At 39.1% G+C, this 24,105-nt stretch overlaps 1 protein-coding gene across 10 annotated transcripts in view; it reads right to left on the reverse strand.

Moving 5' to 3' along the window:
• Positions 1-19,909, reverse strand: part of LOC102219234 (acetyl-CoA carboxylase) — a 37,348-nt gene extending 17,439 nt beyond the window's left edge. The window contains exons 1-38 of one of the 10 annotated variants that reach the window (XM_023341641.1): positions 19,718-19,909; positions 18,239-18,497; positions 16,936-17,068; positions 15,452-15,590; positions 14,992-15,101; positions 14,808-14,889; positions 14,622-14,720; positions 14,252-14,358; positions 14,047-14,157; positions 13,750-13,959; positions 13,490-13,660; positions 12,410-12,571; positions 12,119-12,282; positions 11,650-11,800; positions 11,383-11,486; positions 11,071-11,298; positions 10,781-10,931; positions 10,566-10,700; positions 9,774-9,920; positions 9,497-9,685; positions 9,241-9,341; positions 9,042-9,130; positions 8,789-8,913; positions 8,116-8,229; positions 7,680-7,793; positions 7,510-7,599; positions 7,286-7,404; positions 5,962-5,985; positions 5,496-5,636; positions 4,555-4,698; positions 4,335-4,437; positions 4,142-4,249; positions 3,974-4,030; positions 3,672-3,716; positions 2,490-2,531; positions 1,745-1,960; positions 1,040-1,195; positions 755-958 (exon numbers count right to left, since the gene is read on the reverse strand). In XM_023341641.1, the coding sequence (XP_023197409.1) occupies positions 755-958; positions 1,040-1,195; positions 1,745-1,960; positions 2,490-2,531; positions 3,672-3,716; positions 3,974-4,030; positions 4,142-4,249; positions 4,335-4,437; positions 4,555-4,698; positions 5,496-5,636; positions 5,962-5,985; positions 7,286-7,404; positions 7,510-7,599; positions 7,680-7,793; positions 8,116-8,229; positions 8,789-8,913; positions 9,042-9,130; positions 9,241-9,341; positions 9,497-9,685; positions 9,774-9,920; positions 10,566-10,700; positions 10,781-10,931; positions 11,071-11,298; positions 11,383-11,486; positions 11,650-11,800; positions 12,119-12,282; positions 12,410-12,571; positions 13,490-13,660; positions 13,750-13,959; positions 14,047-14,157; positions 14,252-14,358; positions 14,622-14,720; positions 14,808-14,889; positions 14,992-15,101; positions 15,452-15,590; positions 16,936-17,068; positions 18,239-18,468 (4,815 nt within the window). In that variant the 5' untranslated portion in view covers positions 18,469-18,497; positions 19,718-19,909. Of the gene's footprint in view, positions 1-733; positions 959-1,039; positions 1,196-1,744; positions 1,961-2,489; positions 2,532-3,671; positions 3,717-3,973; positions 4,031-4,141; positions 4,250-4,334; positions 4,438-4,554; positions 4,699-5,495; positions 5,637-5,961; positions 5,986-7,285; positions 7,405-7,509; positions 7,600-7,679; positions 7,794-8,115; positions 8,230-8,788; positions 8,914-9,041; positions 9,131-9,240; positions 9,342-9,496; positions 9,686-9,773; positions 9,921-10,565; positions 10,701-10,780; positions 10,932-11,070; positions 11,299-11,382; positions 11,487-11,649; positions 11,801-12,118; positions 12,283-12,409; positions 12,572-13,489; positions 13,661-13,749; positions 13,960-14,046; positions 14,158-14,251; positions 14,359-14,621; positions 14,721-14,807; positions 14,890-14,991; positions 15,102-15,451; positions 15,591-16,935; positions 17,069-18,238; positions 18,498-19,717 lie in introns of all 10 variants that reach the window. The other 9 variants (XM_023341640.1, XM_023341646.1, XM_023341645.1 and 6 more) reach the window with 9 other exon arrangements.
• Between the last annotated feature and the right edge of the window lie 4,196 nt (positions 19,910-24,105).

Raw genomic sequence — 24,105 nt, forward strand, 5'->3', positions numbered from 1 at the left:
ACGAAGTGCGGTTCTGGGTAAGAGTTTAGCGAAATTATAAATTTTATATTAGATAATAGGTATTGATCTATCGTACAGCATCCAGCACCACAATGTATTTCTTATTCTGTAAAACAAAACTGATAAAGAAACTGATTGGCTGAATAAAGACAATATTCTCCTTTTTTAAGGCTTTGACATACTCAAACTGTAAAAGATTGGTTCCTATTTAAATTTTACTGATCTCTCATGAGTTTCTCCAATCTTCAATTAAAAAACAAAATAGTAACCTAAGGCATGTAGAAGGAATACATGAAGAAATCAATGGATAACCAACCCCCCCAAACCCTCTGAAAAAAATAAATAAATGGAAATGTGAACCAAAGTAAATGTTTGGTGATGGTTTAATATGGATTTAGTCGTTTTCTTTTTAACATGAAGTTAATGAATGAATTACAGGGATGAAAGGATGATGACCCAATGACTGGATGAAGCAAAAGTCTTACCTCATCTGCTGCAGGAAGCAAAATAACACAAAAAATTGTCCACCAGGCAAAGGGCACAAAACCAAATAGAGGATCCCCTCTGAATTGTCATAAATCTAAAAAGTGACTTTTTAAAATATATATATTTTTTAAAATCTTTACTCACAAAGTGCAACCAGAACCATAGCCTTCTAGAAATAATTTGTAGTCCCTTGCCCAAGACTGGACAATAAAAAGAGGATGAGATGAAAAGTGGATGAGTGCCCCACCTGTCGATCTTTGGGCCCCACCTGTCCCGTTCGGGAGTCGGTGACCTCCTTGTACAGACTGATATCCAGGTAGTAGCCTGACTCATTAGTTAGGAAGAGCCGGATAGGAATTTGCTTTCCCGTCGGAGTCAGGCGGATGTTGATTTTTAGTTCAGCTTGCAGGACGCGAAGCTTCCAAAGACGGCTGCCATAGCGCATCACCATGGAGCGCACAGACTCCTCGATCTGACGTTTGTACGGAATTAAATTACTAAGTAGCAAATGCGCTTATGATAATCTGTGCTGCGTGTCAAATGTTTGACAAACCTTTGATGGGTCCATGATGACTGTAGGGACAAAGTTGAGGAAGATGTGGTTACAGTCCGTCCTCACAGTTGTGTTGTTGAAAGCCACCTCCAGTTCATCCATGGCTTCCAGCAGAAGACGCTCTGCTTCATTGTGAAGGTATTCAAAGGAAGCTTCCTATTAAGTCAACAGAACAGTAGTTTGAATAAGATTAATAAATAAATCCTGTATATTATAAAACCATTTGGGAAAGGAGATGCACCAAGAGATACACCAGCAACCCATTCCTGCTGATGGCAGGATTTGGTTGGTTTTTACTTTGTCTGGTCCTGACGTGGTGAACAGCTAGCAAGAAACTCAAAAGTCCAATTATTTGTACACCCCATAGTACACCCCATAACTAAATGCTACCAGGTCCACACGAACTCCCACTCTTTAGTGTGGAAGTGGTTGTGAAGGGCAGAATACAAAGTTAGATGTTATTTTTAAAGCACAAAGTATTACAAGCAAATGCCAAAGACAGTTAAAAATGTCCACTTCATCATCTTTATGTCTTCATCTTAAAATATTAATAAAACCTTGTTTTATGGTGGCACCCTTGCTACTGATATAAATAACACTTCATTATAGGTAGGCTAGAAAATGCATTCATAATTTAAATCTTGTTCTTATTATTCAGATTTTGATTATTTAGATGGGGGGGGGGAAGTTTCCATCTTTTCTCACCTTTGTGACCAGATCGGAATGGCGGATGATTGCTCGGACAAAGAATCGATAGTCGGTAACCTCTGTGCCCACCTCCACACGGGCTGCGCCCAGGTACAGGTGCATCTTGTGGTTGGCGCAGGGAATGGCAGTCAGTGCAAAATTGCGCATGCGGTTGAGCTCCAACTGGAAAGCCAACGCCGGCTCCAGGTGTCGATAGATCCTGTCTTCTTCAAACTGAGAGGAAAAGCAGAGAGACGAAACCAACAGTCAGCGCAAGAAAGTTTTGAAAAAGCTTCTTTCAACTCATATCTAAACACATTTTCTGTAGTTATAACATCTAACAGTCTTTTTAATAGGAGAAGTAGCAGGAGAACATATTAGGACCGAGTTGATATAAGAGTAGAGAGACGCCTTGGAGCAACACAATGTATTAAGCAAATGAAATCCTGAACAATCTTAATCTCAGGAAGCTGCTAATGGGTGTCATTTCTCTTAAATGGGGAACATAATTAAAGAGTTCATTACTGTAATGAGTTTTAGTGGAGTGCAGTTGCACAGAAACTATCAGGCGTGCTGGACAAGACGAGTCATCACTAATTCGGAAAGAATAAAACTCAGGAGCGCTGAGGGAGGGGTACGAGTGGTAAATCTGTTTTCTTTCCAAATATAATGGAAATGGAAGACTGTTACTCAGTTTAATGTTAGCAACTGATGATTTTTAGTAAAGAGTGGACACTTTAACCCGTTTTAGGTCAATACCTACCTTATCTCTCGCCCGGAATGTGAAGAATTTGGGGAATTCTCTCTGTGAATAAAATTTTCGATAAAACATACATTAATAGAAGGTAACCTTTAAAGCATTCAAACTTCTTATCAGGTGAAAAGGCATAGTCTGGTTCTAGCTTTCACTACTCCGCAGGGAGCAAGTCTGCTGCGTTCCTAATGCGGTGCATTGATGTTTTCTCGCTATAATTTATCAGCCATACAATCAGAGTGTTCACAAAAGCAGCAAGTTATCATTGGTGCACTGACAAGCCACGTATACATGCATCACTTGCTATGCTGATGAATAAAATATTTTCTTCCCTCAGAGACATGTGATCTTCTGAATAATGCCTGGTAGCGCTGTTTGACGCTATCAGATGAAGCGTCCCACTTGCCAAAACAATGCCTGGGCGATTGGAGATGCTCTTATCAACTCGCAGCTGACGCGATGATGAGAGAGCTGCAAACCTCCAAAGACATGATTTGGTGTCGTGATTAAACTTCGCTTCTACTTAACATTATAGATTTATAGAAAAAAATATTTTTCACAATGCGAGACCTTGGAATGAATATATACATCACATAGGAGGGAAAACTAGCAGAATACCCTCTCTGTAAGATGTGGCAACTAACGTGATAGGGCTCTTGTTATACCTCTATGAAAAGACAAATTAAAAGAAATAACAGAGGTGGAAGACATGCAAATCTTTTCAAATTTAATCCCAATTGACAAACAAGAAGAGAAGGATACATGGTTTCCTTTTTCTATAAATGTAGATTCATCAGCATAGATAGGAACCAACCAAAAAAGGTGGAAGTTGATTCTCTGCTTAGATGAAACCAGATTAAACTTTTGGCCTACATGGAAACTTCTATACGAGACTGAAAACTTAGCCTGCATATAAAACTGAACACCCTGTCCACCCCCTTAAAGCACGGTGGTAGATGCATTATGCTGTGGAGATGCTTTTCATTAGCCTATATATGAAAACTGGTCAGAGTAGATGGAAAGACATGATAATACAAGAAAAACGACAACTTGTCTATTACAAGAGACTATTTAATGATGAATGTTTATTAGAATCAAGTTAGATTTGACATTAACTTGATTTTTAGTACGCTCTTTCTCAATAAAGGTGAGCAAGAACAAACCAGACTTCACTTGTCTCTCAGTACTTACATGAAACCTTTGGTCCACCTCACAGTTGACTTGTTTTCTGAAATCCTACCATCAAAAATGAACAAAAGCGAGGCATGCAGAAAGATACAGAGAAAGAGAGAAGACACGCTAAATTTCAAATTATTAGTGTAATTACCACAGTAATGCAGTTCAATATAATTGTTTATAAAATACAAATATTATAGAAAGAAACATGCAAGACTTAGTACATTTGTCATATTCTGTGAGATGCCATTAAAACTGCTCAATTGGTGACATGCGAAGAAGCAGACGGTGTACTCCATGGAAATCAAAATTCCTACCTTCTGAGCTACTAGAAATGTCAGTCTTCGGATGCCGTTTTCAAAGAGCAAGGATTTCTGAAATAAAACAATTTCAACGCTGCATGAACCTTTTTTGTGCATTTCAAATTTTAAATGCTGCTTGCGAAATTGAGAAAGACTTGTTTGTCAACAACAACCTTTGCTAACCTTTGACTGAGTGAACTCCCGAAACATGGCTGCCAGGCCATCGTCATCGATGTCGCTGTCTGTCTTTATCGCTACATTCAGGATGTGGATAGGCTCTTCCTGGACACTCTGTATGATAAATTAAGCTGTATTTATTTCAGGTTACACAAATGTACAGGTCAATTACATGGCTGTGCTTGTCTCTAGTCATCACCTTGGTGTCCTCTTCACCGTACAAGACAGGGTTGCCTCCATCAGGGAACATAGGACTTGCAGGTGGTGAGTCAGAAAAGCAGCTCAGGACATCATTAATGTTCCTGCAAGGAGACGAAAATCACAAAATATATTTTATAAATGTTTAATATTTTATTTTTCTCTCAGTGATACCAGGGGTAGAGCTTTTTCTTAAAAAAGAAAATAAAAAAGGTACTGACCTTGTAAACTCTTGGAAGGAGCGGAAAGAAACCATGGCTCCCATACGTTGACAGGGTGGTGTAAAAGACGTGTCCAGCAGGACATCACTTACACTGGCCACATGCATCATGCCGTAGTGATTCAGGTTGGATGAGAAGGACATCCTAATATGTAAACGTAAAACAAAGTTGAGGAAAAACTGCCAGTTTGGCTAAATTGAGGGTGAGGGTTACCCCAGACCACCTTAAAAACCGACTCAGTTTTGATCCCTCTGTTTTCTGGCAGGTCTATAATTTTACCATAATTTTAGAGATGCACCGAGAAATCGACTTGTGAACGGAATAGGGTGAAAATCCAATATTTTTCTGTTCAGCAAACGCACCGTACTCTTCCACCAAAACAACTGCACTCTGGACACTTTTACTGAGTAAAGACGACTTTAATATAAAATGTTGAAACAAGTCTGTGCTTCTACATTTTTCCCACTTAAAAACTTTCCTGTTATAAATGAAAAAAAAATTGTTACTGAAACCAGTACTTTTCTTTTATCCATATTAAAGGATTCTTGACAAGCTCCTATATCTGCACTAGAAATTAGACATAAAAATACTTGTTAAGATTTTGTGTTTTTGCGATGTTATCATATTTAAAACTTCGATCGGTGCATCTCTAATTTCTATTACAGCAGAAGAAAGTCTCACGTCTAAGATACAAGGAACTTGAGAGAAAAAAAAGCAAGAACAATTATCTTTCATGTAATTAATGTAACTTTTACAGGCTGTGTCAGTTACATTACAGGAAGGAAAATATACTTCTCATGTGACAAAGAAAAGCTAGATCCACCAGAAAGACCCTTTAGATTGTTTCCTTTCATTTGGTTAGGTTGTTAGTCAGTAGGTGATAAGAAGATTTCCCAGACGTTGCACCAACTGTGACCACTAAAGACATTCTTGAATCTAACCTTTCTTCAGATTCCAAATCTTTCTTCTCAGCATTCTCATCCTTAGCTTCACTATCCTGGGATTTAAGCTCCCGTGGTTTTGGTTCCTGTGCTTTACCATCCCAGGTCTTAAGATAGTCCAGGATAGGAGTGGCCATTTTCCTGACAGGGTAGAAGTTTTAGTATTGGATATTCTTACTGATGCCCGTTATTTCTCCCATAACTTTCTTTGTTATGTAACATTACACACCGTCTAAGCAACATTGAAGGACTTGCATAACAGTTTTGATTAAACACATAATCTCTAACACATAAGTGTAAACAAAACATTTGCACAAATAGAGGCCAACAACTTTGCACTAAAAAATTGCACTAGAGTGCGCAAATTTTTTTTTTTGACATTTAAAGGTCTTTGTTAAAATGTTATGCAGTTTCTACTTTATCGTGCAATCATTAGTTTATGCGATAAAAAGTATGTTCACAATACCTGTTGAGAGTTGGAATGTTCCCTCTGCAATCAAACAACATTGATTACAATGTGGTTAGTGTCAAGCATCAGCAGAAGAAGACAGTCAAGATTGAGAAGTGTGTGGGAATATCACCCTGGGTGAATTACAGTCTAATATTAACAAAAGAATGAAAAAAGCAACATATCCCACTTCCTGACTGCTCCTTTTTAAAACATGCATAATGAGATGTTAAAAACCTCCTTTTTGTCAAGAGATGATCCTTTAACACACACATGCTGTTGTGTCGTCTAAAATTATGTGCCAAACGTAAAGGTTAATTCAGCCATGTCAGATAAATATCATGCAACAGAATGAGAACAGAATAGCATAAGCAGGACATCAACAAACACAATCAGCAAAATCAAAGAGCTAAGCACAAAAAATATAAACGACAAGGAGGGGGAGGAGCAAGCAAAAGTGTCAAAATATACAAAGCAAAAAATCTATCATCAAACCCGAAATCCAGCAAATCAAACATCTCTGTCATTAGGATTGTTTCTGTTATGTTTAACATAAAATATAATATATTTGCTTTGGTTTCTAATTTTAATGGAAAATCAGTGCATTTTAGAACTCAAATATGTGAATTTAGTTGCTTTCAGACATCACAAAATGTAAACATTAAAACACTTTACTTTGTGTGACAAAGAATGAGGATAAAGGACACAGTGGATGGAACATGGATGAAATGTTCACAAATCACAAGGAACCATTAATTATAAGGGATTATTTTTTTAAATGACCAAATATACAGTATTCTTCAAAAATATTTCAACCTCTTGACCTTTTTCAATTCTATCATATCAAAACCACAAACACCAATATATTTTGTCAGGATTTTATGTGATAAAATCGTATACAAAATAGTCTGTAAATATGAAGGAAAAGGAAAATTTACAGTTGTTTAATACTTTTATACAAATAAAAATCTGATCAAATTCACATCTTAATTTCACCCCAAAATGAAATCCAGTAAAACTGTTTAAAAAGGTCATATAATAATGTCCACCTTTGCATAAATTACCCAAATTATGCAAAAGATAACAATATCTAGAAGTGCAAATCTACCTAGTCTGTAGCTATAACTGAAGCAAAAAATGATTGTAAGATTCAGGGGGACTTTACCAGTGCTACTTTGTCATATAAAATCCCACCAAAAAAAAAAAAAATCAAAGAATATAAGTATTTTGAAAGAAACTGTACTGTATATTTATAATCAAATACATTGTAGTGCTACTAAGTAATAGCAAAGAAGTAGAAAAATAATCCATAACTTTTGGAGATCATACTGGCATGTGTTACCTGTTAGGATGTGAGGTGGGAAGCATGAACTGGAACTCTACCACACATGTGTTGTCCTTCAGCTGTCGATGCTGAACGCTGTTGAGTTCATAGGCGATGTACGCTCTCCGGACATACACCTGAGTTCAACGAAGACGAAGCCACAGTATATGAAGTGCCTGTAAGTTTGTTGAGTTACAGCTACAGGAAACATACCGTCAGACTGAGCTCATTGTTCGTCTCACCTCCAGGGCAGCCATCCTGACCACCTGATTACTGTGGTAGAAGAAGTTGGGCAGAACATCAAAGATGGACGTTTCCGAAAGGATGAGTTTCTACGAAAGAAAAATGTTATGTGTTAACCCATTTTGTTGGCACAATAATGGAAAGAACAACCATCTTGTTTGCTACCTACCTGCAGGTTCTCGATGCAGAACTGGTGCCCATACATATCAATGGCAGATAGGAAAATGGACTCCACCTGGTTGTGTCGTAGCTCATAGGAGGGAAGGTGGGACGCTATCAGAACCTGGGTGAGGAAGATTAATGGGGTCCTTCAGGCATATGACACACCACAATACTTCTTTACTTATCTTATGACATCTTGCAACAGCATATACCTTCATGCAGTTTTACCCCCGGAATTTGTCTGTGGCTATAGAGTGTGAAGCATGTAATTATCCATCTATGCCTAAATTCATACTCATTAAAAACTCCTGTCACTATATTGTCTCTGTTACTGTAGTAGGCCTTTAGTGACACCTACTGGCGAAGTAAGGCAGTTATTTGTTGCTTTCAGAATTGTGTGTGCTGTTGCTGTAGGAAAAGGGGAGCTGAGGGCGACACCTGACCTGCCGAGCGCGCAGAGCCACCTTGGCGTTTGTTGTCTTGCTGAGCTGAGTGAGCTCAGTCAAAATGGTCATCAGTTCATCTGTCAGAGTGGGATCACGACCACATAGCTGATCCTAAACACAGTGTTAAAACATAAATTATTCATAATAATAATAATAAAATGTACATCTCTAGTCAACCAAATGTCACGTGAATGCATTATGAAACAGTAATTAACATTTTATACTACTTCATTTTTCTGAAAGTACACATAAGGAAAGAAATTAAATAGATTATATTCTATGTTTTTTTTGGCTTCAACATACAAAAAATCAAATATGGCAGATATTTGTTACAGCATTTTCCTGTTAATATTTATTTGCATCCAGTGTTGCATAAACTTTTCACCAAGATCTTGTTTTGGTGATGGGAGAGTCTGATCAAAGATCTTCAAAACTGCAATATGTAATTTTTTACGTGTGTGTATTTTTATTTATATGCAATCATTGCTACCCATGCTAACTAGTCTGCATACATATATAAAACATATTTCTGACATTTGCTTGGAAATGAAGTCTCGTGCTCCCTGAACCCAATGAATCCTGGCGTTGTCATCTTGGAATATGACCATGACATCAGGGAAGATCAATATGACAACACACAAATCTTTTCACAGAAAGGCTGGACACTTACAATCAGCATAGTCACCAGCAGGTTCTTCTTGGTTACTTGTGCGTGGGAGAAAATGTAGTTGACAACATTGACCATGTCAACTTTGTTTTCCTCACGAAGTGTAAACACGCACTTGTCGTAGTGTCCTGCAAAGAAAGCATCGCATGGGGCAAATGAGATGAAAGTACTCCACCAAATGAAAAGAGAAAGCCACTGCAACTCTTCAGAGGACATAGAACAAAATTCAAATTGACTCCGATGTGTGTCATCTCACCGTTCTGGAACTGGATCTCTACTTTCAGGTACTGTCTGAGCAAGTCCATGACCACTGCCTTCATGTGGCCTCGAATGCCACTTCGATACCTGATGGAGACAAACAAACAAGTAAAGCCTTGCGTAAAATAAAACAAAAACAAACAAAAAAACAAATTCAAGAGTATGTAACATAATAAGCTGTGGAATCCATGGCTTACTTCTGCACCAGCTGGACGATGCTTTGAGTGTTCATGAAGAACACTTCTCTCTCTGATTTCTTGTTGAGAGTAGCAGCGTGGCTGTCCAGGATGTTTGCAATCTGGAAACGATGGAGTGAGTATTTAATGCAGGCAGCAGAGACTCAAAAACTAAAGACTCATTTTCCTATAGATTAGGATTGATTTCGAAGCAGGAGTTGCAGCTGAGAAAAGCAATGTCTACATACATAGTTAAGTTGGTGTGATAAATGTGTACCTGCTGGCTGGGAAACTGGCACAGCACAGACGTTATGTTGCTGGCATACTGAGCCATCTCCTTCTTAATGGACTTCTCCACAGCAGGAGGGATCCGGCCTGAAACACTGGTCATGATGTCTTGAAGTTCAAGAAGGGGCAAGGAGGGGTCACGCATGGTTTTCATGAGCCTTTCCACCCACTCTTTCAGCTGGGAGACACACAAAGCACATTTTGGTTAGAATCTACCATTGTAACAATTAATCTGAGCGTTCACTTGCATTTCCGCAAATTCTTACTTTAGCGCTGAAGAACGGCTCAGGAAGGCAGTACCCGTTCATGATGTGAACGAGATGATCCAGAGTGTTGTGGAAGACCCTGTGCAGCTTCTCCCCTCTCAGAGCCACAGCCTGGGTTGAAGGAAGCGTCCCTGTGTAGAGCTCCGCCTGTAGGTAAGAAACGTATCAAAACGCAGCCTGTTGTCATGACCACACACAGCCTAAAACATATTTTTAGATGCATTATTTAAGACTTTTTAAGGATGTGCATGTTCTGCCGTTTGAACAATAATTAGTCAGAGTGGGTTTGGTGTGCAATAGACGATGAACATGTGGAAAAGAACCTCATGCACACATTTAAGCATGCTGGAGGGTTTGTAATTATTATACTGTCCTATTAGTTGTCTGATAACCATCATGAAAACCTGGCCAAAGTCAGGTCTGTCTTGAATTTTTCTAAAGACACAGCAGCATATTTGGGTCCAGACACACTGAAGCAGGGAGACGTCTCTTTTTATCAGATAATGGAGCTGTCATCTTTGTTGGCAGCATTGATTTACTGTCTCACTGATGCTCTGACTCCAGAGTGATGCATCAACACCTCAACAACCACAGTAAAATGTCTTCAATATGCAGCAGAGTATAAATCTGCACTCTTTAATCTGGACAGTTAACACATTTTAAACAAAATTTTCAACTTTGTTAAAAAAATAAAAAATAAATAAAAAAACACATTAATCCAACCTAAACAGACAGGTATTGCATGCTTGGGAATTCTAAAATGCATGCTTGGGTATATTGCATCTGTCCAACCTGTTGCACTCTGCTTGGGTCATCCAGTTGCAGTTTGGCGATGACACAGCCAGGTTCCAACGCTGCTCCGGCCCTCTTCACATAATGAATACAACCCGACTCTGCAGCAGTGAGGGTCATTACCATTTTCATCACCTGAAATTCACCGAAACATTTACAGCTTGAAGTAGTTTCAATCTTTCTGGGTTTGTTCATGCTGTGGATGGACACTTTACCTCTATTTCTGCAAAGCACTGTCCCGCAAACACATGTCCGCCATCCTCTACTGAGTACTGAATGAGTTTTCCTGCTGAGGGGGATCGCAGCAGCGACGGATCGTTCTCCTTCTCAAAAACACAAGTCTTGTTCCCAATCGTAATCCGATACCTAAGTAAGGAGACACCCTTTACTTTAACATAACCAGATATGTGACGTTTTAAATCTATAACATGCTGTATTTTCTGTAAAAAAAAAAAATGAAGTGACCACTTAATGTGCCAAAAATAATAATTATGTACAGTCTTACCTATCCACCTCTTCCTTCATGTATGTAGTGTAGCTGCTTCCATCGTAAGACAGCAAAAGACCTCCATCACTCAGACGATGAACGTCCACCTCCGCTAAAGAGCTGTTCATGATCACAACGTACGAGTTGGGAGACTGCCGTGTCACTTTCAGGACATACTTGGTGCCTTCGTAGATCAGCTCCACGTCCACAGTGTTCTGTAGTGTGTGTGCTGGCAGCACTTGGCCCCTGGTGAAAGAGAACAAAGGCTCGTTGTTTCCCCAACAAGAATGTTTCATTTCTTAAAAGTTCATTCCGGTTGTATCTATTTACCTTTCCAAAGAATGCAAAAAGTTGGAAACACTGTTCCTTAGGTTGACGTCTGCCACATGGAGAGCCCCGCTCACAATGCCAAGCATGGTATCAGGACGCTCCGCCTGCATGCAACAAGTTCTGTACCGCTCAGTCATGAAAACCTTAATCAGTAAATGCTAAGGAGCTGAGTTTGACCAATATCTACAATACTGGCATGGATTTCTGTTTCAGCCCTGCAACTTGATTTGTCTTCTGCACGACCAGTAGGTGGCGACGGCTTCATACCTGCATCTTCTCTGAAATGAGTCGGTCCAGCCAGCCCGTATCGATGCTGTTATGCTGAAAGCTCTCGGTCTCCAGCAGCTTAATGAGGTATTCGACTGTTGTTCTAAAGTCTCCTCTGATGGACAGCTCCTTGAGAGCAACCACCATGTTGCTGAGAAAAATACAAAAAACAAAATAAAAATCAAATTAGGAATGATCATAAAGACGTTCTTCCCTAGCAATTAACCAAAACCCACCACACTTAAATGTACTGATTAAAGGGGTCCCCCATTGCAAATAAAAATAAGGTTAATTTTTCAACTCTGTGGAGACTAAACCATGCGCAGTTATAACAGATCTTCTTTACAGCTCCACATGTTGCAATGTTCTTCATTTTTATTAATCCAAAGGAAGCCTCTTACTAATTTGCTTAGCTAAATCCGAGTGGGGGTAACTTTTTAGCAGTGGTAGTGTTTTAATGTTAACTCACGAGATAGCTTCTTCACGATTCTCTCCCCAAGAGAAGCAGTGTCCAAACTGGGAGTCGGCAAACTCGTGCAGGCCTCCTGCTGCTGCGACGCTGAAGTAACCCCACACGTTCTTATTGCTCCGGAAGTTCAGCTCCTGCACTGTCCCGGAGCTTGGTTTGAAACCCTGCAATTGCGCAGACACATAAAAGACACACTAATTTTCCTTTAAAGGGCTAAATGTTCACAAACTGAAAACAACTACAAAGAGAAACCACAGATATTTGGTTGTGAGAAGAGAATCGGTGTCGTACCTCATCGGGGTTTTCGCTGGTGATGCGTGCCGCGATGACGTGTCCCCGTGGGCACGGTGTGTTTGACAGAGACTCAAAGTCAATAGGAGAGTCTCCCCAAGGCTGGACTCCATAGAGCATCCGGATGTCTTTGATCCGATGAAGAGGAATACCCATCGCAATCTGAAAAAAAAGTTCATGTTCATGCTAAGAAATTAGCTTGGAAGACAATGACAGGTTCAATAAGTGAACTTTTTGCATTTTGTTATGTTACAAACACGACCTTGGTCTGAATTTTGAAATTGACCAATTATTGCATAGAGTGGGGGGAAAAAGAAGTCATCGTTTTCAAAATGTTTAAATCAAATCCAGCGCAAACTAATACAAAGTCTCATAATTGAAACATAGCAGCTTCTTGATGTTGGAACACTTTTCTTCAACAGGTGCAAGAAAGCTGGTCAGAGGTAACAAGAACATGGATGGTACTAAATAAAAGAAAATCATGGAAGATAGCAAGTTAGGAGCTGCAAAACACTTGGGAGTGTTTTGCAGAGGTGAAGGTTTAAAATAGAATAGAAAGGAATAGAGATATCTTTTAATGTCCCGCGTTGGGAAAATCCAGGTGATTCACAATCATGCCTTTCCTTGTGTTGCACATCACACCGAATCAAAATAAACTACAAGTTTGGCGTTATATGACAAAAAGTGAAATGTTCAAGAGGTATGAATACTTTTCAAGGTGCAGTGACTTGAATGTTACACATTAGCCTTTCCAAGGCATGGATATGAGGATCAAATTTTCAGTTTACAAGACAACGTCAGTCATTTCCCAGTGGGACAGAGAGGGTGGTCACTCATCCTCCCAGAAAGACGCCCAATCAGCTCGACCAGAAAGCTTTCCCAGCCTTTCTGCTTCACTGCCTCTGACCTATTTATGCACAATCCTAAACGCTGCAGAACAGGCCTCGTGACCTAATGATGCTACAACGCCTGGATCCACCACACTGTCTCTGCATATTGCCTGTTTCTTTTTTCAAATGGTATCCAAGGAAACAAAGGGGGGAAGGGAAACTTGCAGGGTTTTTTGCAAGATCTACTGACCTGCATTTGAGCGGCAGGCAAGTTGACATCAGCCACCATCTCAGTGCAGGGGTGTTCCACCTGCAGACGGGGGTTGAGCTCCAAGAAGTAGAAGCTGCCATCCTGGCTGTAGAGGTACTCCACAGTTCCTGCGCTGACGTAACCGACCATCTTAGCCAGCCGCACAGCGCACTGCAGAAAACATAAATAAGCAAAACAAATAACTTTAGGCTTAAATCCAATCATATTCATGTTTAAAAGCCTGGCAAGTTCAACTAAACCTTTTCCATATCTTCAAACACATCCGAGGTGGCTATGGTGGCCGGAGCCTCTTCTATGATTTTCTGGTGACGGCGCTGCACAGAACAGTCTCTGCCGAATAAGGAAATCGCATTTCCATACTGATCCGCCAAAATCTGCACCTCTAAGTGACGGGCGTGCTTGGCTAGCTGCATGACAAAGATAGGCGATCCTGGAACTTCAGCCTGGACCTAGACCGCCGGAGGGAGAGTGTGATCCTGATTAGGTGAAACAAAACACCCCTCGGCTTAAAATTAGACATGTAAATGAATGCTTACCTGTCTGAAGAGATTAGGGAAGTCATCAGCGCAGTTGACTTTACGGATACCTTTTCCTCCGCCGCCCTCTGAGGCTTTCACCATTATTGGATAGCCAATCTTCTCTGCAGCCTGGAAATAGGACACGGGAGTTTTAAGAAACCCTTTGAGCATGCACTACCTCTGCACAGATAAAACGACGGTATGGTGTTAAAACCGTGCTTACTTTGAGGCCCTCTTCTACATCCTGGATGCAGCCGCGCTCATACAACTCGTTAGGTACATTGATGATTTTCTTCTTTTGATTGCTTTCTGACCATTCTACTGTCAGGCCTTAAAATATAAAGACAAACAGCTAAAGTGAAACCATAAATAGCCTTAAAACACCAGTAAGATATAGGGAAATGAGCTGACAGAGTAGCAGTTATTTTCCTGCAATCAGTGGAAAACATCTATAATCGCTGCAAGGTCACAATGTCAACACCTTTCAGTGTGGAAGTTTTTTCTGAGTGAAGAAAACTCAGTTCACTACTTTTAGTGTGAGCTTAAAAAAAAATCTTTTTAACAGTATAAAAAAAATGTAATCTTTTAGTTACCTGTTCCACTCCAGGGTAAAGTTGGAATACCAGCGGTCTGAGCTACAATGGAAGAGGCAATCTTGTCTCCAAGAGCCCACATAGCTTGACTTGGAGGACCTAGAAAACCGTACAAGTTAAGGAAATCCGAATGAACAAAAGTGGGTGGAAAAATGTAAGAAAAATAGGAACCCAAATCCCCTTTACCCATGAAAGCAATGTCATGCTTGTGAAGAAGCTCTGGGAGTTTTGGGTTCTCTGAGGCATGACCCCATCCTGCCCACACAGCCTGCAACATGTAAATAAACAACAGTGACAAAGGAGACACAGCTAAAAGGAAAATCATTAGTTAACTGTGGAAAAAAGAAAAAAATCAGCACACTCTTTGTACCTGAACAGGTATACGCTTTGCAATGTCAAGAATGAGCTCGACATTGGCATAGTTGTTGTTGTTGGTTCCTCCAGGTACAGGCACATAATGGTCGGCCATTTTTATGTATTCTGGGAAATACAAAATACCCGATTTGTGAAATGACTCAAAAGTACAAGTCAAACGAGTCGGATGCAGTCTACTTCCTGGTCGCTAACTGCACTCGTTCCATTGCAAAAAGGTAACCATCAAGACTAGATGCAAAGATTACTACTAAAACTGGATTAACATGCATGTGTAAACAGGCAAATCTGGTTTTTACTGAATCATTATGTTGGACAGACATCAAATTCAGTGTTTCAGGAACCTGTTTACCAACTTCTTAATGACTCCAGGTCATAATCTATAACTAATGGGCTTCAATTATTGACTAGCTCCATGTGAGCAAAAAAGAAAAAAACACAACTAAGAGAACGCTGACCTGCATTGGCTTTCAGGTCTTCTGGGGTTACCATGACAACAAACCGAATTGCCCTTTCATTGCGGAACATCTCGTAGGCCCAGCGGCGGATGGAGCGCATGCATTTGACTGCAGCAATGCCGTTGTTGGCAATCAGCACCTGAACGAGCAAAAATATTTTGATAACTAAAGTTTATTTTGCCAGTGAGATGAAAACAAAAAAAGTGATGGAATGAAAATATTGTACGTTCAAGTAGATTCTTTAAAAAGTTGTCATATTGAGTGAACCTTTTCACATTACGAGGAAAAACTTTAGAAGATTTTTGTTTGGATATCTGGCAGGTAAACCTAAAGTAACTGTGAGGAAAAGAAGCAATATATATATTTTTTTTATAAGAGTATCACAGTTCAGTTCTGAGAATTTGTTAGATGTGGAAAGAATGCTACATAAAGACCAGGATGCAGTTGGCTACAAACCTAGTAGGTGACACAGCAAATATACAGAAGAACAATACACAAGCTGCAGTGTTAAGCAAACACAGCACATCTCTGTGAACAGGCCATCCCTACATGTTGTGGTGGCAGCATTATGTTGTGGGGATGTTTTTAAGGAACCGGCCAAAGTAAGCAGAAAGGGGGAAGGAGAGCGGAAGCTGAATATAAGCCTGTCCTGGAGAAAAATAAAAGTGCTACATGTTTTGAGCAGGACAGATAGACAAGAAAAAAACTCTCCGACATTGTAAAGTCGGACACGTTTTGGGCGATATTTACTTGTCCACGACATTTTTTTCTGATTGACAGTGGCTCTAATACATACCATTAAATGTGCTAGGTTCTTAAAAATAAATAAATAAATTAGAGACTCCAGAAAGATTGAAAAAAAAAAAAACTAACTAATCACATGGCATTGAAGAGATACAAATTATTGACTGGTGAATTTAAAAGTTTCAGGGCTGATACAAAGAATTTTTAGAGGGATAATGACTAAAAAGGAGGGCTGTTGAATGAAGCTCACTGTCAAAATAAGAACATAAATTGTATCCATGTATACACAATAACAATATGTGTTTTATTTTTCTTACTTATAAATGACAAATTGGAAACCATGTGTCACATTTTCTTCCATTTCAAAACTTGGGGTTTCTTAGCATTGGTACATCAAAGAACAATCAAAACATAATATAATACACTGAGATTTGTATAACATATCTAAAAGTTCAGTTGTTCCAAGTCACCAACTAACTAGTTCTCAAAAGTTTTTTTTTTTTTTTTAACAAGAGCACCAAATAACATGAATTACCTTTTTTTTAAAAAAGATTTTATTGGCACTAGTGGCCTTTATTTGATAGTGAATTGATAGGAAACAGGGTAATGAGAGAGGGGGAAGACATGCGGGAATGATAACCAGGCCGGGAATTGAACCTGCGACGGCCGTGTCAAGGACTAAGGCCTCTATATGGGGGTTGTGCTTAACCCCTGCGCCACCACAGCACCCCATGAATTACCTTTTCAATGACCTTGGTACCACCAAAGCGGGTGACAAATTCAGCAGGTGAAGCGACAGTGAAATCCCGTTGAAGATCAATCCGCCTGCGATCTCTGCCTTGTTTCACCAAGTGGAGCCCTGACATACTTGGTCTGTTTAAAAAAAAAAACCCAAAAAAAACACAAGAAATACACAAAATCATAAACTAATACAGGCAAATCCTCAGTGTGTGCCTTTTGGGTACAAAAGAAATCTGTTTAAAGCCCAGCATTCAGATCATCTAATTTAGATAAGAAACTTATCTGCACTTGCAAATTGCTTGACTACTGTATCTCACACGTAATTGCTTGTAGGTGAGTTACACAAGAGCCCAGAAACGTCTGTGCTAAAAACCTGAAAAGCACTGGCAGGAAGGGAATACCAATGCAACAGGGAAAGCACAATGTGCAAAACAATAACTGGAATTATTTTACCGGCATTAAAACACAGCTGTAACAACATGGGCTCAGTGAGATTTGCGAGTTTTAACTATCAGTCATAATAAGAGCTATGACAAACACGTGGAGAATTGCTATCAGCTAGCGGGTGTGGCAGGACCGAGCTTGTATGGCTGGTTAGCTTTCTGTGGCCTGATCCTGACTGGTTGCATCACTGCAGGGGTCACGGCATGAGGCGAATGAGTTTCAGCTAGTTTGACAGTTTGAGATGTAAATGGCTGCCTGAGGGATCCCCATCCAGTGTTTAAAGTTGTATTTCTACAACTATTTCTAGAGTTTTCATCCTGCTGGCTGCGAGTTTGAATACTATTTAGAAATAAGATTTAAGTGAAAAACAGCAGAAAAAAAATTATCTCAACAAAAAAAAATATATCAGAAAAAACTGAAAGGTTTTTGTTCTCAACTGTGACTATTGTAGTATTGAGAGTTACATGAAGTCAAAAGTAACTTTTGCTTTTTTAGGGAGTTTTTCGACAAATGTCCATCTGTGCTGAGCATCTCCTTCTGACTCCTACTTAAAAGATTTCTGTGTGTGAGTCTTTCATGTTTTCCAAACCCACACTCAGAAATCTTTGCGCCGTCTCCTGGAAAACCACACACACACAGTGTACACACAGAAACCCATGTGCAAATATGGAGACCGCATTTTTCAGACGTACTGTAAAAAGGCCTTATGCACGAATGGAAAAGTACAGCTATGCTCTAACTCACACTGGACCACACAACAATTCACATCTGCATGCCTTACACATTAATTCCAATGGGAGAAAGAGTTCTGAATGAAGACAAACCTAAGAAAAAGAACAAACACAAATTGATGCTCACCTTAAATTGTGAATGGTGCCATCAATGTGATCGAAACCCATCTCATTCGTGCTGTCTGAGCTACAGGAAGACGGTGACAGCGATCTGATCTCTTTGTCCTCCAGCGACCCGTCTACCCTCCCGTGGACTTCATCCTCGGAGTTCTCCTCCGATATGGAGCCCACCAGGAAGTGAGACTGCAAGGACCCGACGGCCGGGTTCTTCTTGGCGGCACCGTCCTGCTCTGCCATGGCCGGCCAACGCGAGCAGGCAGCGAATACTGAAAATGGGAAGCGGCACAGAGGCATAATGAGTTCTAAAGGAGGGTCAGAGTTCATAACATATCGCATCACATCATGCAGCAGCATGGTGCTGTTTGTTAAATTGCAAAAGTGGATTGCATAAACACAACTTTTATTGATATTGCAACACTTGGGTAACAGAAAGTGACCCAGATCCTTAACAGCATCTAGAAAGATACACTTTATTAAACACGCCACTCTCACATACAATGTATGTATTAAAATTATTGCAATGCATTCAACAGTAGTTAGGAGGCCAAATACACTTAAAGTGTTCCCTTTATTTTTTTGAGCAGTATATATCAGAGGCCCTAAGTGCCAATTAAGAATTGGCTTTTAAAACGCGTATTTATATAAATTATTGAACAAAAGTGTAAAACGAACCTAAAAAAATCTACAGTGGTACATATCCTAAACAGTTTTACAAAAATGCATAAAAAATTTATTTAAACAAGCCCTTAATTTATGAGTTGGGGTCTACTTCACAAATACATACAAATTACCATTAAACACGCTTTTCCTTTACAGCGTGACACTATTACAAAGAAAATACATACTAACCCTAACAAACACAAGAGCAAACTAAATATGTGGATAAACAACGACACGTAATGCAAGTAAATGTAATTCTAAACTCCTCAGTAACTCTTTAGGTTTCCAAGAATGTCCAACTTAAAGTGAAACACCGAGCGGAGAAAACAAGCTCAACTCACTGACTGTTACCCCTCTTGTTGGTTTAAAAAGGGAAGAAACGTCTCTTAGGGCACACCTTACCTATCGGTAAGTGCTTGCGGGACCAGAAAAACAAGCCGAACACAGCAGCCAGACACACGGTAAAGGTGAGCCAGGGAAACATCACTAAATGACAACGATGGCTGCATTTAGCTTGTTATCTAACATAACTCCCTGTCAGACATAATAATATTACATAGCTAAAGCTCTTTATTAAAACCTCGCTTCGAGTTTACTTCACCTGTCAAAGCTAGCTGTCTCTACTGTTACAGCAGGTAGAGACGAGAGGAGGATAAGATGCTAATATGGCTAGCTCACAAGGCGACAGCTAAAGCTATTACAATGCGTTGCAGTGAACAGTGGTACTGCCTGGACGCGAATCCTATAGAGTAAAACAACAGTCCCACAGCGTGGACTCTTTGTTAGAACATCAGCTGGGATAATATGTAGTCGGCATGAAACCTACCGGTGCAGATAAACCGACACGTAATCCTGGAAAGGTTGACTGAATGAAATCAATAACTTAGCGGTTTCTTTCGGACATGTCTTTCTTCTGCAAAGATTAAACAAACCAAAAAAAAATTTGAAAGAAATCACATCATGGTGAGGTCACTCCACTCTCGCAAGCCGCTTCCACAGCAGAGAGTGGGGTGATGTGACGATGCGCAGGAAGGTTACTGCGGGACAATGACCTATGACAACTTCTTCCGCTGTAGAACTAGTTCCAATAGATAACGTTGCTCCCAACGGGTTTTCAATGTGGAGATAAAATTAAAGTTCCTTTAAAAAAAAAAAAAAAAAAAATTTAAAATATTATTTAAGCCTTATTTATTTTTTATTAGTACTTTTTTAAGTATGACAATTAAATTTACTGCATATCAAAAACACAGAAAGAACAACATCAGCAGTTTCATGAAGTGAGACTTTTAAAGACTAACCTCAAATTTACAAAAACACCTGCATCTTTAAATTTGTTTCTCCTTTCTTGATGTCATAAAATGTTGATTAATTTAAATTAAATAAATAATCAGGGCGAACTATACTAAAATCAAGTCAAACCATAAAATATCTTTTAAAATCTTAGATAGAAAGTCAAACTCGTCCTATAACTGTCTAATTTTAACTAAAAAATATAGCTTTTTCTTGGTAAGCATCATTAAATTATATTATATATATATAATTAATTAATAATTAATTAATAATTATATAATATAATTATATATATAATATTATATATATAATTATATTATATTAGTGTGCTTTGACTTCCCTGTCCCTGTTGAATAATTTCAGCAAAAAAATCAAACCTTCCCACAAACACTTGGAATTCTTGGAATGCTGTATCCTCAACATTAAGAACCAGTACATCTCACAGGAAGTGCTCTAAATTTACACAGATTTTAGAAGCTAATCAAATGTATAATATAGTGGCCATTCATGTTGACGGTTTATTTTTATTAACTTTTTATGTAGCCCTTGGGAATTTATGCTTTGTAGTTATGTAAGTACTATGATTTCATGCTTCATTCTTAAATCTCCTGACTGTAAATCAAATTAGTCTCTCTGACTACATTGCACATTTACACTAAAAACTGAATTTGTTATTGCTGATCTGAAAGCCTTCTTTTAAACTAAATAATGTTTAATATCATTTGTGAAACTCACTTAATCTCTGCAGTTTTTGGTTCCTCTAACTTATTATTATAATTAGAAATGTGAAACAGTGCAATGTTCTTAAGCTGAACTGAGTTCTAAATAAGTCAGTACTTTCTATTATTCGAGTCGAGTATTTCATATCTGTAACAACTACATCTAGAAACTCTCCATTCATGGCGGACCAATCAAAATTCCAAATGCTTTTGTAGGCGGGGTTAGAGCGGGCGCACGAGGAGATGCACCCGGAAGAGCAGGACTGTCAACTGCCAATTGCACGTGCGTCGTGTGCCGGTGTGTTGTTATCTGGTTTCAGTCTCGAGCTAGGCTCCACCGTTTTAACATACGTTGGTTTGTAAATGTACCTGCCGTTGACCAAAAACGTCACAGTATTATGTCCAGGGAATCAAGTTATTTTTAACTTTTTTTGTGAGGGTCACGTCAAATCCTGCTGTAGAACATATCGCTCATATTGCTTATGCATTCATGTTAATACCACAAATGCAAGGGAAATAAGCAAGAGGCTACGATCAAATGTCCAAACTAACCAACTCAGCTTATTCAGGTTAATGATGAGTACATTTTTATGCAAATAATTGTGTACCCTCATGTTTTGTCGATAACGTAATATATGCCCTTGAGTAGGAGATGAAGGAACTGAATCCTTGACGTAAACTAAAGGAATATACAATCTTTGTCAATGCCGTTATAGGCCGCTAGATGGCAACAGAGGCGTTAAGTTTGGTTTACATCGTCAATACTGTACGGGATCGTCTTCTGACAGGTTCAAATTTAGAACCTTTTTATTTTTCTATTTATGCTGTTGTTTTTGTCAGACAATTTTACGGGGTTACATTTTCACCCTAGGTCACTGTTATGCGGAAAAAAAACAAACAAACTTTGATAAACAAGGAGAAGAAGCTGGGTCAACCTTCTGTTCTGGACTGGTGACATGTCCAATATGTTCCTTGCAGATGGAAAACCTGCATTGTGCTGCAGTTAGGTACCAACTCCTACATATGACCATGCAGTAGACAATCCATATTTGATGGATGGATGGACCTGCACACCCTTGAAATAATATTACGCTTACCTCACTTTCTTCTTTGCGTTGACATCAGCATTCAGCCATTTTTGATTGAAGATGATCGGCATCACACAACACAACTTGGTAATATTAGCCCCACTATGCCTTTTCTCCAAATTTATTAGACTATTAAGTCCTCTTCAGATGAGCACACAAACTGTGTCAGACTTAGTTCTACGCTCTGGCTGGGCCATATTAGAATTGTTAATATGCTTTTGCTTAGACTCACATTTACTTTGAAAAATAAGATTCCTGTTAATCCTCAGCTATTTGGTAAAACTAAATGTACGGGTCTAAACCTAAATATTAGGTTTAAAATGAATGTTTAGACCTAAATGAGTGGTATTCATAGGCACTTATAAATACCACTCAGTTCAGTGAGTGGTAAACTAAACTAAAACGAGTTTAGTTTAAAAATCCTCACATAATCAAATTGAATTAATTAAATGGCATAATATAATTGGCACTTTTTTCACTGGAAATGCATCCCTTCGCCTGCCATTGTCTGCTCTGGCTTTATGCTGTTTGGAATCCGGGTGGCAGGAAAAAGCTGCTGGGTTTTAGCCTGCTGCTACTTGTATAATATGAATTAATAATTTAGCTTGTGTCAGTATCTGTCAGTATCTGAGACAGAGTAAAACTGTGTCACACTGTGGCTTGTCTTCACCTTTGCTGGGATAGGTACAGTATATGCCCGCTTTTCCCCGGTTCCATGCACTTGTGATTCCTGTGACTCCTCAGATGGGTTTTAAATCTTCAATTTATCCTGTGTGTGTTCTTTAAGCACCAACAGGCTGTTTGCAAACATGTACTTGTGCAACAATCCGCCACAACGTTTAAGCCACTTAATAGTGAAGTGATTAACATTGACTATTTCATTACAGTGGCAGCCACCCAGGCATGGATGGGACACACTGGGACGTGTACAAACTCACAATTGGGTAAGTGGAAGCAAAACCGAGCAAGCACAAAGATCTGAGTGACAATGAGAAGTAAAAACTGTTTAACCCCTAAGTTTTACTGTAATTTTTTACTGAGCAGCTGTTTAGGAAGGCATAAATTACATAAAGTACCAAAAACTGACAGCATGCAGATTGTGGCTTGTGTCTGTCTTGTTTGATTCTGAAGTCCCTTTCAGGCTTGAAAGACAAACTTAATTCATGAAGCTTGTGTTGGTATTTTGTTGTGCTCTGTGACGTGCAAAGTCAGCAGATGTCCAGTTAAAGGGAGAAAAGGAGAGCCCAGCCTTATTACTACGGACACTGATCAGAGTAACGGAAATTTCAGATTAGGTCTTTGTCTAATTGAAGCAATTAGCCCAAGAATTTACTTTGCCTTAAAATGCCTCCTTTACGGAAGAGGATTAGGGCCACTGGGAAAAAAAAAAAAAAAATTCTGATTTTAATCTCGGAGTTCTGAGATTAATGTCAGAATTTTTGGATTTTGGATTAAAGTCAGAAATCCAGTAAACAACTGTTTACACCCTTTATTAAAACGCATGTGATATAACATTGCGAGACACATTAATTCCTCCGTCGATGAAAGCTAAAACCATGCTAACAACTAGCTGTAGCCGTTATACTTTAGACATTAAACTATCTATCTTGTTTTTACTCACTTTTGTTATTTAATTAATGATGGGCATTTTTGAAGACCCCTCGAACACGGAAAAGCTGACTTAAATCCAACATGTTCCTCCAGATATTTCGTTGTCCTCCTGCACAACTAGCATGTTGGTCATTGAACGATGGTTCCTCCAATCGGTGCCCATAAATTATAAAGTCAGAATTCTGAGATTCTGAATTTTTTTCTGAAAGTCAGAAAAAATTCTGACTTTTTTCCCAGAATTCTGAGATTAAAGTCAGAACTGCTGTTTTTTTTTTTTTTCCGGTGGCCCTAATCCTCTTCCGTATCTTCCGTACTCCTTTAATGCCATCACTGTGACAAAAATGGAGAGACCGGGACAAATACAACCACCTAGGCTGTCCTTACTGAAAAAGTGCACAGAAGTCCTCTAATGAAACAGACAGATTAATTACTCAAATTAACTTAAAGGATTAGGCCTAACATCCAGACACATTCTGATCCGGGCTGGAAAGCGGAATCCTCCTCCC

Source organism: Xiphophorus maculatus, chromosome 11 (assembly GCF_002775205.1).
Source record: "Xiphophorus maculatus strain JP 163 A chromosome 11, X_maculatus-5.0-male, whole genome shotgun sequence".
Taxonomy (NCBI): domain Eukaryota; kingdom Metazoa; phylum Chordata; class Actinopteri; order Cyprinodontiformes; family Poeciliidae; genus Xiphophorus; species Xiphophorus maculatus.